Raw genomic sequence first — 15,542 nt, 5'->3', positions numbered from 1 at the left:
TAGGTTCAGAGGTCAAACTCAGACAAAGATGTCAGACTTGTGTAACGTTCAGAACAAACGTCCCCCTGTAAAGTCACTCTGTGTCCGATCAAAGAAACAAAAAGCAAATGTAAAGGTTCTGGACGGATTTGATCCTGAACCCAGTTAAACGCCGTTTCCTGGTCCATTATCAAACGACCTGTGATCAATAATTCATGGCGGGAGACGCTCGGCGGGGTCAGCTGTTACCTTTGTAAACATTGGCTTCCCGTGCTGCGTGACCATGGTGCACTGATCACAGTCCAGGGTGATGCACGAGTTGTGGAAGGACTCCTTGGAGTGTTTGAGGATGTAGTGGAGCTCGGTGACCCCGCCCTCAAACACCGTGCTGAAGTATCGCGGGATCAACGTCCGGCCGATCGCTGCGGGGGAGAGAGGGAGAGAGGGGGAGAGGGAGAGAGAGGCTGAATATAGTGACACTATAGACTGAGAGTGGTGCTGCTGCTGCATCTGTTATTACTGTTACTACCAATATTACTGCTGTTATCATGATTCATGACAGAGAAAACTTTCCTCTCTGTAAACACGGCATTGTTTCATAAACGCTGTAGTGTGCATGCCAGGCCTGTGTGTGGCGCTGTGTCCAAGCTTTTCTCATGACTAAAACAAGATTTCTCATCGTTTTAGCTTCTAAAATGTGAATGTTTTCTTGGTTTCTTTGCTTCACATAACAATTAAAACTTTAGTGTTATAAGGTTTGTGGACAAAAACAAGACATTTGAGAACATCATCATTTCCAGGTTTGACAAACACTGATCAACATTATTTTAAGGTTTTTGTTGATTATGACAGAATCGCTGTATTGTGATATTATTAGTGTTGTAAGCAAAAACAAACGTGGATTTCGGCTTAACCTCAATTTTTATTCTAATAAATGAAGTCAAACATCTCAAATATCATCTTTGTTTCTTTAAATTAAATCAATAATGTGATTTGAATGAAAAGCTGTTTAAACAAAGACAAAATAAGAATCTGAGGACCAGGACAAAATATGACAGCCAATACAAGAAAGCACTCACACTTAATAACACAAAGACTTTTGTTTCGCATTGAAAACTTTACATTTGGCTCAACAAAGGCCTTGTTATAATATTTATGATACACTTGTGATTATAGAATGGAATTAAAAAAGGACCCGAGCCAAAGTTGTAAAAGAAACTGGCCCTGACAAGAGATTCTTTAATCAGGATAAACATTTTATTGGCCGATCACATATTCCAATAATGCTACACACACACACACAACGGTGCTGCATGTGTGGACATAAGGGATTCCCTAACCCCTTAACTTAACCTTAACATCACAACTTAGTGCCTAATCCGAACCCTTAACCTCAGTCTTAATCCTCTTTAAAGTGATGATCACGTGACTGTGATGCAGGTTTTTTTTTATCAGCTTTTAAAAACCTGCATTAGTGGAAACAAAAGACCAGAATATAAGATTACCACAATAAAATGTGTCAAATCAATAATTATCAATATTGATAATTATGTCAGATAATTACAGACAGTACCTTTAACTGTGTTTGTGCCACTTCAACATTAAATTGATTCACATTGACCCTCTGAAATGTAAAAGTGTAGAAAGATGTTGATGTTTAAATTAGATTACACTCCAAAAAATGAAAATATGTGCTCGTGTAATTGACTTGAATTCAGTGTATTTATCTATCTGAAGATACTTAAGATAATTTGACTTTTTCTTGTTTCAAGAAAACTAATAATTTTGCTTGAAACAAGAAACAGTGGTTATATGTTCTTGTTTGTGCTTATTTGAAGCATTTTTTGCAGTGCATTGCCAAGCCCACTCTTTAAACTTCTTAAATGAAAACTCCTGCGTCGTTCCTGGTGCATATTTCTGCTGTTATCATGTCAAGTGATTTTCTTCTTCTTTTTATTATTATTGTTGTTATTATTTTCAACATTTGGATCATTTCGACCCTCGCTCTTGACCCAAAGTTACACTTTAACAAAAAAAGGCGCCCCCTAGTGGTCACATAAATAATAGCAATCTTGTACCTTGGGTGTGTCGTCATCAAATAAGTAAATAATTTACTGCCTTAAAGCAAGTCTTTTTTAACCCTTGTGCCCGGTGTCATATCTCTTCTACCACTGGTGGGCGCTCCATTAGGAAACACTCGTATATTTGGGGGTTTGAGTTAGAGAAAAGTAAAATAATACAAACAATGTAACCAATGTAACACTGAAGTAGTTTCCCTGTGAATCCACGCTCGTTAAAAAGCAACAACTCGACAGATTATGGTTAAAATCCTGTTTATTAACAGGATTTTAACCATAATCTGTTTGATAAATTTAAAACATTACACATGTAGACAAAGTATTGGACTGTCCTGAAGCGCGCGATCGATTCACCGAGTATTGAACACTGGGCTCTGGAAAAAGGAAAAAGAAAATCCTTTCCTTTTCTCTGAGATGGAGTCAGATTTCTCCCTCAAAACAAAGCGTCAAATAAATTTCTCCGGTGCAGAGAAGTAGGTAAACTCACTTATTTCCAATGCATCTGCAGAATAATGATCGCCTTGAAACAACTGACACTTTCAGACTTTTCAATCCACTTCTTCCAAAGATTCTTCTTATATAACGCGGCCGCTTTTAAGTATTTTCTGCACACTAACGAGTATAAATATATATATATTTATATATAATAATAGGATTCCATGACTGAATTATTAAGACGGACAACTTCTGCAGTGCAAACTTTCTGCAGGAGCCCAAAGACAATGAGGAGCGTGCATGATGAAAAGTGGAGGAGGAGGAGTCACGGAGGGAGAGATTGTCTTCAGTGTTTTATCGCCCTCAGGCTTCGTCTGCTTTCCATCTCTGTGTGAGCTGCTTTAAAAGGAGAAGGATGGATGATGCAGAGAGAGAGAGGGGAGGGCCGAACGCTTCCCATCACATTATGGATGCATGCAATATTCACATTCTCTGATTATGTTATGAAATAAAATACGGCTTCTAGCTCCTGATCATGGACATGTTACCAGTCTGTTAATAATCGTTAAAATTGAGAATTCTTCATAGTGTGGTTTTGTACGGAAGAGCATGAGGGACAAAAGTAAAAAAAAAAAAAAAAATAGCATGAATTCTGAGATTAAAGTCAGAATTATGAGGAAAAAGTCCGAGATTAAAGTCAGAATTCTGAGATTAAAGTCAGAATTCTGAGATTAAAGTCAGAATTCCGACTGTTAAACTACATGGTTGAACAAAGACACATTAAAAGTGGACATAGTCTTCTGCTCTGATCTGACAGCTGCGAGACATCGACAGACATCACCTGCAACTAAAGGCTCCTATTGGACGACACCAGCTGTCAATCACACTGCTGTCATCTGTTGTCCACGTGAATGTGAACATCATTTACAAACCTGCCATCACTTTACTCGTGACAGAGACCAAACATGTTCAAGTTATAAATCAAGAGAGAAGCTCATGTCAAACAATGAAGACGCCCCCTGGTGGCTAACAGTCCTACTTTCTCGGCTTCACTTTTCAAAGTGGAGGAAGATGTTTATATTTTTAAATCCAGACCCAGACGACGTCTTTAATACTCCAAAGATAGTTTAGTTTCTTCTGTTTCTCTGTTTAGACATTCTGCAGCGTGTGTGCACAAAGTTAACACACAGCATTTATTCTTATGCTTATAAAGTATGATTGTTCTTGGATGCACAGCTTAATATGGAGATCAGGGATTCACAGCAGCAGCAGCAGCAGCAGCAACAGCAGCATCAAACAGCTTTCATTCAGCCAAATAAAAGAAGAAGAAGAAGCCTCTTCTGAAAACTGCAGAGCTGGATATTGCAGTTTCTCCAAGACCTCGTCTTAGCAGGACGTTCTTCCTTAAAGACCATTTTCTTTCTTTTTTTCTTTTGCCCAAGACTTTATTTTTCAAGCTATAGGATTTCTGCTGAAGTCACAGTGTCAGCAGCAGCAGCAGCAGCAGCAGCAGCAGCAGCAGCAGCTTCATCCAAATATCAGTGGGCAGTTCCACCTGAGCGGCTCCACTTGCTCAAGGGCTCAGACAGAGGTCAGTGAAGGGGAAAGCGCCACTGGCCTCACTGGCATGCACGGGGGATCTGAACCAGCGACTGCTGTCTGATCTTTATCTGACATTTTTCCTCCACGAGGATGAAGCGTCTTTGTTCATTGTTCTGAGTTATGATCAGTTTCCTCCACGCAGGTGGTTCATGTTTTAACCCACATCTGTTTTGACTTCTTTTTTGTTTTCTTGGCAGCAGCCGATGAAAACATGAGCATCAAACTTGGCAGCAGGACGAAGACAACAACAAGAACAACAACAATAATCATAATAATCATACCTTTGATTTATAAAGCGCTGTACAAGCAGAAAAAAGACAAAACAGAACAAAAACTCACCTTTAACTAAAGAGTGAGAGGATTTTTGTAACAATTACTTTCATAATCTTTTAATCTGTCGACTATTTTCTTTGTTAAGTGAGGACTTAACATGTCAGATGAGTAATTTAGTAACTGATTACGAATCAATTCATCCCTTCATTGTTGCAGCCATAACATTTTTGTCAACTAGCCTAGAAATTCAACAAAAAACATCCAACGCCTTTGTTTTCACGTAACACAACATTTAACTCACCAAATAACGCTGAAATAAACATGTTTGGTCACTTTTATTGATGAATAATCATCATAAATAATCATAGGGATCAAAAAAAATTGGGCCAATTCTGAAAAGAGTGGGTAAAATCCTAGAGGAGCAGCAGCCACGAGTCTAGAGATACGCGAACATGGTGGTCTAGCGGTTAGGATTTGGCCCTCTCAGGTTTGATTCCCGGTCAGGGAGCATCTGTTTAGGTCAGGGCCTATGTGTCAAGTGGAGACGGAACTTGGCTTGTAACTGGAGGGGTGCTGGTTTGAGTTCCCACCAGGTCAAAGAGCAAGGTACCCGAGCCCCATAGCTCCTCGGGCGCAGCTCGGTGGCTGCTCCTCATTCTAGAAGGTTTCTAGTAGAGGTCCAGGACGGGTTAAATCCTCATGGGGCTGATAAAGGACTTATTATTTATTTATTTATTTATTTAAATTTATTCAAAAAGTGATTATATTCAACATATTTTTCCCAGAAAACAAAAAAAAAAGAGTATGTTTGGATGAATTTGGTAAATCCAAGATTTTTTTGTTTTGGGAACCCTTTCTAAAGCCCGCCTGCAGTACCACCCATGTCCACTAGTGTCCACTAGTTTGCAGAAATACAGTCAGAACACCGTTTACTGTTTATGTTTAAAAATACTTGTTTTTGTTGCGTTTTTCCTCCGTTTTGCCGGAGCTGCATCTTCAGACCGGCTTCATCGTGGTTTTATTTGAGTAAATAAAGCGTCGGCATTGTTATACACGAGGCTGAATCACTGTATATGTTCAAAATATACACCTGTGGGAGCGATTCTGACGAACAGAGACGTCAATGACTAATCTTTGCTGTTTTTAATATACTGTATATGCATATATTTGTGTTCACGGGCATGAAGGGTACGTACTCCTGAAACCAGCTGTCAATCACACTGGTGCCGAGCTCCATCATCTGTTTTCCTCGAGTCACTGTGAGCAGACGCCGACATAAACACACCCTTCATTTCTTTTGTTTCTTCTTTCTTTTCTTCTAAAAAAACCAGCCGAGTGTCAGTGACCCGGTCCACGGCGGACTCTTAAACAAGAAACAAAAAAAAGCACAAATTCTGACTCCATGAGACGATGAAGACGAGCGAGCAGGCCTCTTGTTCCTCTCCTATAGAGGAACATGGCTCTCTGTTCCTCTGCTTTCTGCTGCCTGTCAAACCTCCATCATTAGAACAGAGCTGGGGGAGGAGAAAGAAGCCGGCGCAGCCACGTTATCCGGCAGCACATGGCCCTCTGATTTCAAGCAGAAATAATCCATTTTGGAGTCAACACTCTGTTGGCCAGAATTATGGTCTTTGTCCCCCTCCCCTCCCCACGCCCCCCTCAGAGTGGTGGGGTAGTCATGGGCAGGACGAGGAGGAGGAGGAGGAGGAGGAGGAGGAGGAGAGCGAGGATGGAGGGGAAAGTGGTGAAGCCTGGGAATAAAACTTCATTTAGAATTGAAAACGTCCCCAAAGACGTGAACCTCGAGAGGCTCTCGAGGTTCGACCTCGATGGTGGAGTGAGTCTCAATCAAGAGAGAGAGAGATTGGGAAGATGTTGGGTACAGCAGAGGTAGAGAGGGAGGAGAGGGAGGGGGAGATGGGGGAGGGAGGGAGGGTGTCCCATGACTGGCATGTTTTTCGAATTCGATAAAGTCAGGCATGACTAAATAACACATAAAATGTTTGGCATCGTGAGCAGTGGCTGAGGGAAGAGGAGGGAGGGAGGGAGGGAGGGCGAGCTGCAGGGTCTGCTTTCTGTGGATGACTGTGTAAATGATGCTCTCTCTCTCTCCCTCTCTCTATTTCTCTCTCTCTCTCTATATCTTGCTCGCTCTCTCTCGCTCGGTTTCCACCACGGTTGAAAAACAAAGTACGTCGAGGAGTGGAGCTGACTGCTAATGCGGAGAAGCTCCGAGGAGACGAGGGGGGAGGGTAGAGGGGGGGGGGGTGTGGGGTGGAAGGAAGGGGGAAAAAATGAGCAAGGGATGAAAAAGAGAGAGAGAGAGAGAGGAGGAAGAAACTAGGAGGGAAGATGAAAAAAATAAGCTTGTCAATGTGGGAACAAGGACTCACTGAGGGGTGAGAGGAGCGAGAGACAGCCAGAGAGAGGCAGAGTGAAGGAGGGAGAGATGGAGGGAAAGAGGGGGGGAGAAAGGATGCTCAGGTGATGTGCAGGTCTGCTTCTCTCTCTCTCTCTCTCTCACCCGCCTCACCTCACCTCACCAAGCCGTGCAGGAGTTTTTTTTGTCCTAATAAAAGCCGGCGTGCGTCGCCCGCGGTGACAGAGTGACACATAATCGTAGTAGAGCAGCGTTTCTGGATCATTTCAAGTCCACTCGTCTTGTGTTTCTCTTTGTTCGTATAGTTTCAAGTTTCTGTGGCTGAGATACTTTCTCGGCTCCTCCTCCTCCTCCACGACGACGACGCCATATTTACAGTCAACACTTTAACTCACGCGCTCTCACACGCGCTCTAACCTCTGTGTCCTGCTCAAGGACATTTTTAAGGACATTGACTGTGATAATCAGGACTCAACGACAACTATAACATAATTATTCTCATTTTTATTCATAAAAACATATTTACTGTGTGATATTTGTGCCGATCTGTGAGAAACAAACATGTTGTCTTCAGTCTGTAGAACGAGATCAAGACAATAATGAACCTAAAATCATTTTTCTATTTCGATGAATTGTTCAGACCTCTGTGTAAAACATCAGCTTCAGTTGTTCGATGCAAGAAAAGAATCAAAACTAAAAGATAGAAATCTTCCTTTTTGTTCAATGTGCATTCATCGCTATCATTGTACACCGGAGGTGTCAAAAGTGGTGGCTTGCGGGCCACATGTGGCCCCCCTATCAAGTACATGTGGACCACCACTTGAGTTGTTATAATATAATCCAGTTATAATGGAAACATGGCCCACAACCTCTCAGCGTGTGCAGCTGAGGCACTAAATACCATAATAATAAATATGTTTGCTTGTAATGAGTTTACGTCAGTAATAATAAGACATTCGGTTGTAAATATCATATTATTATATGTATTACATTCAACATTAAATTAAATTACACATTTAAGCTTGTTTGGTGTTTAAACTACACTTGTGAACATTATTATTTACGTAATTTTTGACATTAATAGATTTATTTTGCATCATAGATCGTTCCATATCAAAACAAGCACTTTTATTTTGAAATTCTGTGAAATCCATCACCACGAATATCTGAACTTGCGATATCACGATAAATTATTGTCTTTTGATTTTAAGTTCTTGCTAATGAACAGTTAGTCCGGCCCCCTCTAGACCAGACTAGATGCTCATTGGCCCGTTTTTGGTAATTCTTCAATTCTGTTTTATTGTTTTTTTTATTTGTGAGCAGATAAATTTCACAAATTATGAAACTCTTTATCCTCCACATAAGGGTCACGGGGGAGGGGCTAGAGAATAGACAACCACAGATGACATCAGACAAAAAAATCGTGGACATTTACTCTCAATTTACAGTGTTCACTCAAACTAAATCCCCACTCTGCATGTTTTCCGCCTGTGGAAAGAAAACACAGAGAGGCTCTCGGTCAAACCAGGATTCGAACTGGTGACCTTCATGCTGGCAGGCAACAATGCAAACCACTGAATCCCCATGTGGCCCGGCAAAAAAAACAAAAAACAACTAAATCAATTGTAAATTGAGCGTAAGTAGAACGTTTCTGCTCCCACTCAGCGTGTGGTAATGACACAGATGTCCCGCGTTAACTTAAAATAAACAACGCGGCGGCAAAAGAATCAAACGTAAAAAAACTGAACACATCAAAAATCACACAATCATTTAAAATGAAAAAAAAAAACCAGCGTCATGCTGGAAACTGGACTAATTATGTGTTAATGGGGCGCCAGATTTCACACTCAGCAACGCGGCAACAAGCCAAAGAAAGTTCACACACGACGATCCCTGATGAGACGAGAGATATTTGAGAGGAATGTAACTCATTGTTCTTCCCTCTTCACCTCACCCCTCGTCTCCCTCTTTCTCCCCCTCATGTCTTCATCTGTTGTCCTTTTCGCCGCTGATTGGCCCGTGTTCAGTCGCGGGGGCCACTCCACAGAGATCCTGATTAGCTGGCACTCGTTTGGGGCGAACGCGACGAGGAGCATATGCCTCTCAAGTAACGTGTTACCCAAACATGCAATTTACAAATAATTATCGTTGTATTAATTAGTCACATTAATTCACGCCACTTTGTTGGGATTGTTTTCTCCCCCACGTCGGTGCCAAGGAACCCTGCCAGAAGCGTCAGCCAACGAGGCGGCGAGAGCTCGGGTTTTTTTTTTTCTTTTTCTGAGGCATCGAGAGAAAGAAGGGCAGCTGGGTGGATGGTGCACACACACACACACGCACACACACAAAAATCTTCAATTGGTAAGAAATTAACTTTATTCAAACATGAGTGAGCAAGTTGTTTTCATATAAGTTGCTAAATTTTGAAAAAATGTTTAAGTCTATCAGCCATTTCATTTTTCAACACACACACACACACACATATGTTGGTTTTGCATACTTTATGTGGACACTTATAGACTTAAGCCCCTTAACCTACCCCTAAAACTAAGGTCTTAACCCTTTAAAAGCCCTTTAATGTTGTGTGGACCAGACAAAATGTCCTCACAAAGATAGGTTTGTTTGACAACTGGTCCACACAGCTTACTAAAGACATGTACACACACACAAACTAGGTTCTGCCTCATTGGGACCAGGTTTTGAGGACGACTGGTCCTGACAAGATCAGTGTTTCTGACAGAGAAGAGGCAAGAAAAGCACAGACACTGGTTTCCATGACTGACTTTCATTTCCTGGACACTTACTGTAACCTTAACCATAATAAGTAGTGGTCTAACCCTAACCCTCATGTCTTCATTCAAATGTAGTCATTTAAGGAAGACAAGTCCCTATAATGTGACAGTGTAAACAGATGTAGGTCCTCACAACATAAGGAATACCAGACACACACACACGAGCCAAGTTTCCAGAGTCCTCATCTCCCCCTAATGGACGCGTGTCCACATCTCCACACTGAACCAACAGATAAAGACATTAAAAATATGACAAATCATTAAAAGGACAAGGCTGGCACTAGTATTATTATTATCATTATTATTAATTTAGATGTTCTTATTTTTAAGAGAATAAAACAAAAACCCACAATGCATTAGTGGTTCTCTCTCTGTCTGTCTTAGACCGCAGCATCAATTAACCCTTTATGAAACGCTAAAGACGTCACTGTTTAAACACAAAGTCAGAAAAACACCACAGAGTTTATAAGACTATATGATCTGCTGCGGATTAACACTCAGCAGCAGCAACAGCAGCAGTAGCAGCGGCAGCAGCAGCAGCAGCGGCAGCAGGACGGTGGATGGGGGGATTTAGTCAAAATAAAAATGAAGTGCAGGTTTTAATGAGGGAACAGGTCATGCAGTGCAACAGTGAGGCTCACTGATGAGCTTTTAACAACATCTGGAGAACAAAGGAGCTGCAACACACATCAGAGAATAATATATCCATGTATCAGGATTGAGATATTCCCACTACTTGATACCTCACTGCTACAATGTCATTAGAAAAACCAAGTACTGCTGAAAACAGTAGATTATTTTTTAATAACAATAAAATAATCCGTCCATCCATATGTACTGCTTATCATTCAAAGGTTGTAGCTGGAGTCCATTCCAGCTCGCATAATGGAAAACAATTTAAATCTTAATTTCATTAAAGAAAAGTTGGACGAAGCCGACTCCTCCTGGGACGAGTTAGAGGTGGTAACCGTGGTGATTGCTCTGTGAGACGGCAAGAGAAGCTCAGCTTCCTCTGAAATGTCTACGTCAAATAGGAACTGTTGTTATTTAACACTGGACGTGTGCTAGAAACTAGCTAGCAGGCTATTTAACTGTCTGTCTGTCTGTCTATCTGTCTGTCTGTCTGTCTGTCTGTCTGTCTCTTTTATCTTTTATCAAAGGCTTAGATGGGATGATTACATCGAAAAAATGGGGAAAATATCTTTATTTGAGACCTTTATTTAAATGAAATGATGAATTTAAGTTTCGTTGGTGTGAATGTTTATGGTATGGATTGTTTTTTTCATACTAGTCATCCTGCGCTGAAAAAGTACAGAACTTTCATGTTTGTGTTATTTTAGTGTATGTTTTTATGTCTTTTTTATGTGCACACAGATTTTAGACTGTTGGTGCAACTCTGTTGTTTTAAATGTGCTTTATAAATAAAGTTGGATTGGATTGAAGGACCTGTCATGAAAGAAAGTAATAAAAGGAGAAAAACTATGTCTGTATGTATTTATGCAACGTACATACACTCCATGTAACTCCGCCCCGTTTATGTTAAATGACACACATTTTCAATTAAGCAAGCTTTAAGACGTTAGACTGAGGAGAGTAAATATTGAAGTTCTTACACAAAAATTTCACAGTCAACCAAACGCCACCGATCCTCGTCCTCATTTATCATGAAGTTGATGGTTGAAATACTAATAATTAGTATAAGGGAGAGTGTGGCAGGCAGGCTGTCACCAAACATCGTCAGAGTGGCAGCAAACACAAAAGCAGTTTTGCTCCAGAAGAAAGTCATTACCTGGAAGTCATTACTTAAAGTTCATCATTCAGTATCTGCAAAACATAGACAATCTACGGCGCTGAAGGGTAATCATCCCATGAGCCACATATTAAAGCTACTTCCATCCTTTGAAAAGTGCCGCCGTTAGTGTCTAATTTTGTGCCATCAATCATCTTTGCATGAAAAGATGCCGCAGTTTTTTTTCCCAATGACATTATCTCAATTTGGAAGGAGTCTACAGTCAAACCAGGACCCACTCAGACTTGTCAGCGCTGTTCGTCCAACCTGTCCAGCTCTAGGTGATGATTAAACCACATACTTTCACTCTGCAACTCACAGAGGGAAATCAAATTTAAAACAAGAAAGAAAGAAAAGAAAAAAGAGAGAAGTCGAGGAGACAAAGAGGCAAAGAAAAGTCAGGAGATACTCAGTGGGCGATTATGCAGCAAACGCAGTTCTCTGCAGTGCAGAAGAAATGAGAGCGAGGGGAGAGAGTGAGAAGAAACTGTGGAGGATCCATCCTGCACATGTTCACCACGCTGGAGAGCAAGGCACTTGTGAGGTGAGGGGTTCAATTCCTCGTTTGGCTTCATGTGAAAAAAGAAAAGAAAAGAAAAGAAAAGAAAAGAAACAAAGGCTCGGGCTGACGTTTTATAGAAAAGCACAGTATGTGCATTACTACACTGTATTTTATGACTAGATCTGTCTGCTGGAGTTAAAACGAGGACATATTTCAAAAGTATTTAGGGGTAATTTTTGTGTTTTATTGCAGAATTTTGTGTTTGCTGAAAAAAATCCAACATTACTGTGTGAAATTTAATAATTACATAAAACAACAAGAATATGTTTGAATGAATAAAGGTTTGAAACTTAAATCCAACTTAAGAAAAGTGTAATACATACATAATGGAAAGATTGTATATCACTAAGCTCTTATTCTTGCTTTACGACGCTTTAAAAGTTTATCATTGTGACGCTCTATCATGTTTTAAATCAGTTAGCTGATACTTGACTTGTGAATCACAATCACAAAAGTTCCATCCATTTAATTATAAATAATTATATCACAGGGAAGTAAAAATGCTGAATTCAATTTAAAATAATAATAAAAAAAGTAACTTTAAACTTAAAAACAGTCACATGTCACACACACACACACACACACACACACACCTTTAAAAACAAGATAAGAGACATAAAAAACCACAATGTAATTAGAATAAATCATTCATGTTCCCGCTGGGATGTTCCCCTCTCTCTGCTTCCATAACAATCCTCCGTTCTCATGTCTGTTGTGAGGTCACGTTATGTCGCGTCTCGCTAAACTTGTGCAGACATTTGCAGAAAGCAGCTGATGTCGACGTTGTTCTTTATTGTTCAAAAAGCTTTTGTTGCTGTTTTTTTCTTTTTTTCTGTTCCCAGTGGAATCTCTCGACGCTCAACACTTTGTCCGCTCTGTATTTTCCCCTTTTTTTATGATACGTAACAACACACACACACACACACACACACAGGTCTCTCCCAGGTGAATCCAAGATAATCTCTGATTTTATTTCCAGTTCATGAACGTCTCTCTGTAACAGACGCCACCTTCATCACCTGTAGCCACCGTCAGGTGAGGCTACAACAAACAGATTACACGACCTGCAGAAAAGGAGTTAAATCATTGGACTGAGATATTGATTTGTCTTCCCTGTGACGTGTGTACAAACCAGTGTTTGCTTGGACCTACAGTACGCGCTGTAATCAATAAGCTAAGCTAAAAATACTATTAAAATTGATCATTAGCCCCAGTTGGTGTAAGCTACTGCTCGCTGAGCGGTGAGAGGAGAGGCCGAGCTGACATTATCGATCAGCAGCTCTGACCGGGGCAAACACGCGTCCGTCTCCATCGACTCATAACTCTATCTAAATACCCATCACTGGGTCAACGGGGAGGAGTCATCAGATCATTGGCAAACTAATTAAGTCAACTCAAGTTAACTGTTTGTCAAGCCGTGACAAACTGAGGAGGAGACGAGAGACGCGAGGGGGAGGGGAGAGTGACAGCATGAATTTCCACACTGGATTGTTTTCTCGGGTACTTGTTTGGTGCGTGACGAGTGTTTTTACTTTGTTGTATACAAATGAAAACTAAAGCTACAACACAAAGTGACTGAGAGGATCGGTCACTTAATGGGGAATTGAGCTCATGATCCCCAACGCGTCAAACTACTTTTGCTTCGAGATTATTTTCATAATCCATTAATCTGACAGTTATTTTTCTCTATTATTCGAGTAAAGCAGGAGATTCTGTTGTCTGATGTTGATTTCTTTGTTATATGGAGCAAAGAAACCAGAACATATTCACATTTAAGAAGCGCTTTAAGAAGTCCTAACACAAATGAGTGCAGTTAATTGTTTGGTGATGCTAAATATATATATATTACAAAATAAGATAAGATAATGCTTTATTAGTCACATTATAGGGGAAATGGCTGTGTCACAGTAAAATAGACACTCAATAAATAAAGTAAAGTTCCATATAAACACTAGAAATTCACAAAAACTGAAAATAGTATATGGGATTGAATGTCAATATCAATTTGTCGGCCGATTCTTTTTTCACAAAACATGTCATTTCTGCCACTAGGGGTCTCTCTTTCAGTCAAAAACAATGAAAAAAGATGTAGTTTGATAACATGGTAAGCAGCGAGGGATCACAAGCTTCTGCCAAATTTGTGATTAAGTGTGTGAGCCTCTCAGTTTTCTCCCAAAGACATTGTTTAAATTATTATTGTGAATAAATAGAGAAATCCTGCACTTTTAACTTTTCACGTTAACATTTTCTTTTCTTCAGTTAGACAGATATCGTGATGTATTGCTATACGATTGTCTTGCAATACTTTGATAGTCACAGAATTGTTGTATCGTGATATTATTGGTATTGTGTATTGGAGACATTTTATACTCATGATAAAATACTTTTCCTATGACTCTGTGGGAACGTGGAGGATGTTTGCTTTGAGAAAAAAAACCACAAAATAAAAACACACAAAATAAACCAGCACATGAGCATCGGGATGATGAAACCTACATTATTTGTTTAACTGAAATGAAAAAGTGCTGAGGCATCGTCTTCTTCATGAGTGAACGAGAGAGAGAGAGAGACAGAGAGACAGAGAGAGAGAGAGAGAGAGAGAGAGACTGTGGCTTTTCTCATCTGTTAAAGACACACACACACACACACACACACACACACACACGGAGTGCGGACAAGAGAAGCTAGTGCAGGAGTCACAAACTATCCATGTGTCCATGTGGCATGAAGGTATTGTATTAAATCTGAAATGTGAGTTTGCCCTTTGAGACATAAGAACAAATCCAGTGTGAGTTTACGTCATGTTTACATAATGAGAACACACACACACGCACACACACACACACACACACTGTAGCATCATCATACAGAAGAGAAATGGTTAAAAAAAAAAATCACTACGCATATATTCTGGAGGAAGACTCACACACACACACACAGAGCAGAATGTGGGAATCACTGCCCAGAACATGAAATATTCATCAGTCATAAAACTTTAATTCAATCTGTGTGTGTGTGTGTGTGTGTGTGTGTATTTCCTGTCATTTTGGGGGGTTTCTATTTATGAGAGGTAAACACCCCCACCCTCTCTCTCTCTCTCTCTCTCTCTCTCTCTCACGCTCACACACACACACGCACACACACACACACAGAGCCTCTTCCATCAAACAATAATAAATGTCATTAAAAATCTCCTTTTGTCCGGACAAACACGCGTGAGCCTGAACGCGTCATTGAGACGCTGGACTACGTTCCACAACCACAGACGTAAAAGCGAGGACAGCGAGTCTTTAGAGTTCCTGCGTGATCGACGTCAACGCCGCTCAAACTCACGCAAACGAAACAACGAGAATCGCTGCCACGTTGGTTCGATCGATGATCAATCGTTTATCAACCAAACGATCAACGACGGCAGCTCAGAGCTCGACCAACAACACATTATGTAGAAGAAAGAACGTTTATATATAAACATTTATTATTATTTCTGCATTTAGTTTAGCGTTACATTCACTAAACCCTGAACATCGTCTGCATCTTCTGAGTTTAGTCTTTGCCTTTTTAAAATCTTCAACTGTGACCACAAATTGGCCTTAATCTGAATGAAGTGCTCGAAGTGGACCATGAAATGTAAATATGAAGGAAAAAAATCATT

General features: G+C 40.4%; 1 protein-coding gene across 7 annotated transcripts in view; it reads right to left on the bottom strand.

Moving 5' to 3' along the window:
• ldb2a (LIM domain binding 2a) overlaps window positions 1-15,542 on the bottom strand; it is a 97,228-nt gene that overhangs the window by 38,109 nt on the left and 43,577 nt on the right. For all 7 annotated transcript variants that reach the window (XM_058650136.1, XM_058650137.1, XM_058650134.1 and 4 more), the window contains exon 3: window positions 229-401. In XM_058650136.1, coding sequence (XP_058506119.1) covers window positions 229-401 — 173 coding nt within the window. The remainder of the gene's footprint in view (window positions 1-228; window positions 402-15,542) is intronic.

Source organism: Solea solea, chromosome 14 (assembly GCF_958295425.1).
Source record: "Solea solea chromosome 14, fSolSol10.1, whole genome shotgun sequence".
Classification (NCBI taxonomy): domain Eukaryota; kingdom Metazoa; phylum Chordata; class Actinopteri; order Pleuronectiformes; family Soleidae; genus Solea; species Solea solea.
This window is presented reverse-complemented; position numbering and strand designations above follow the sequence as displayed.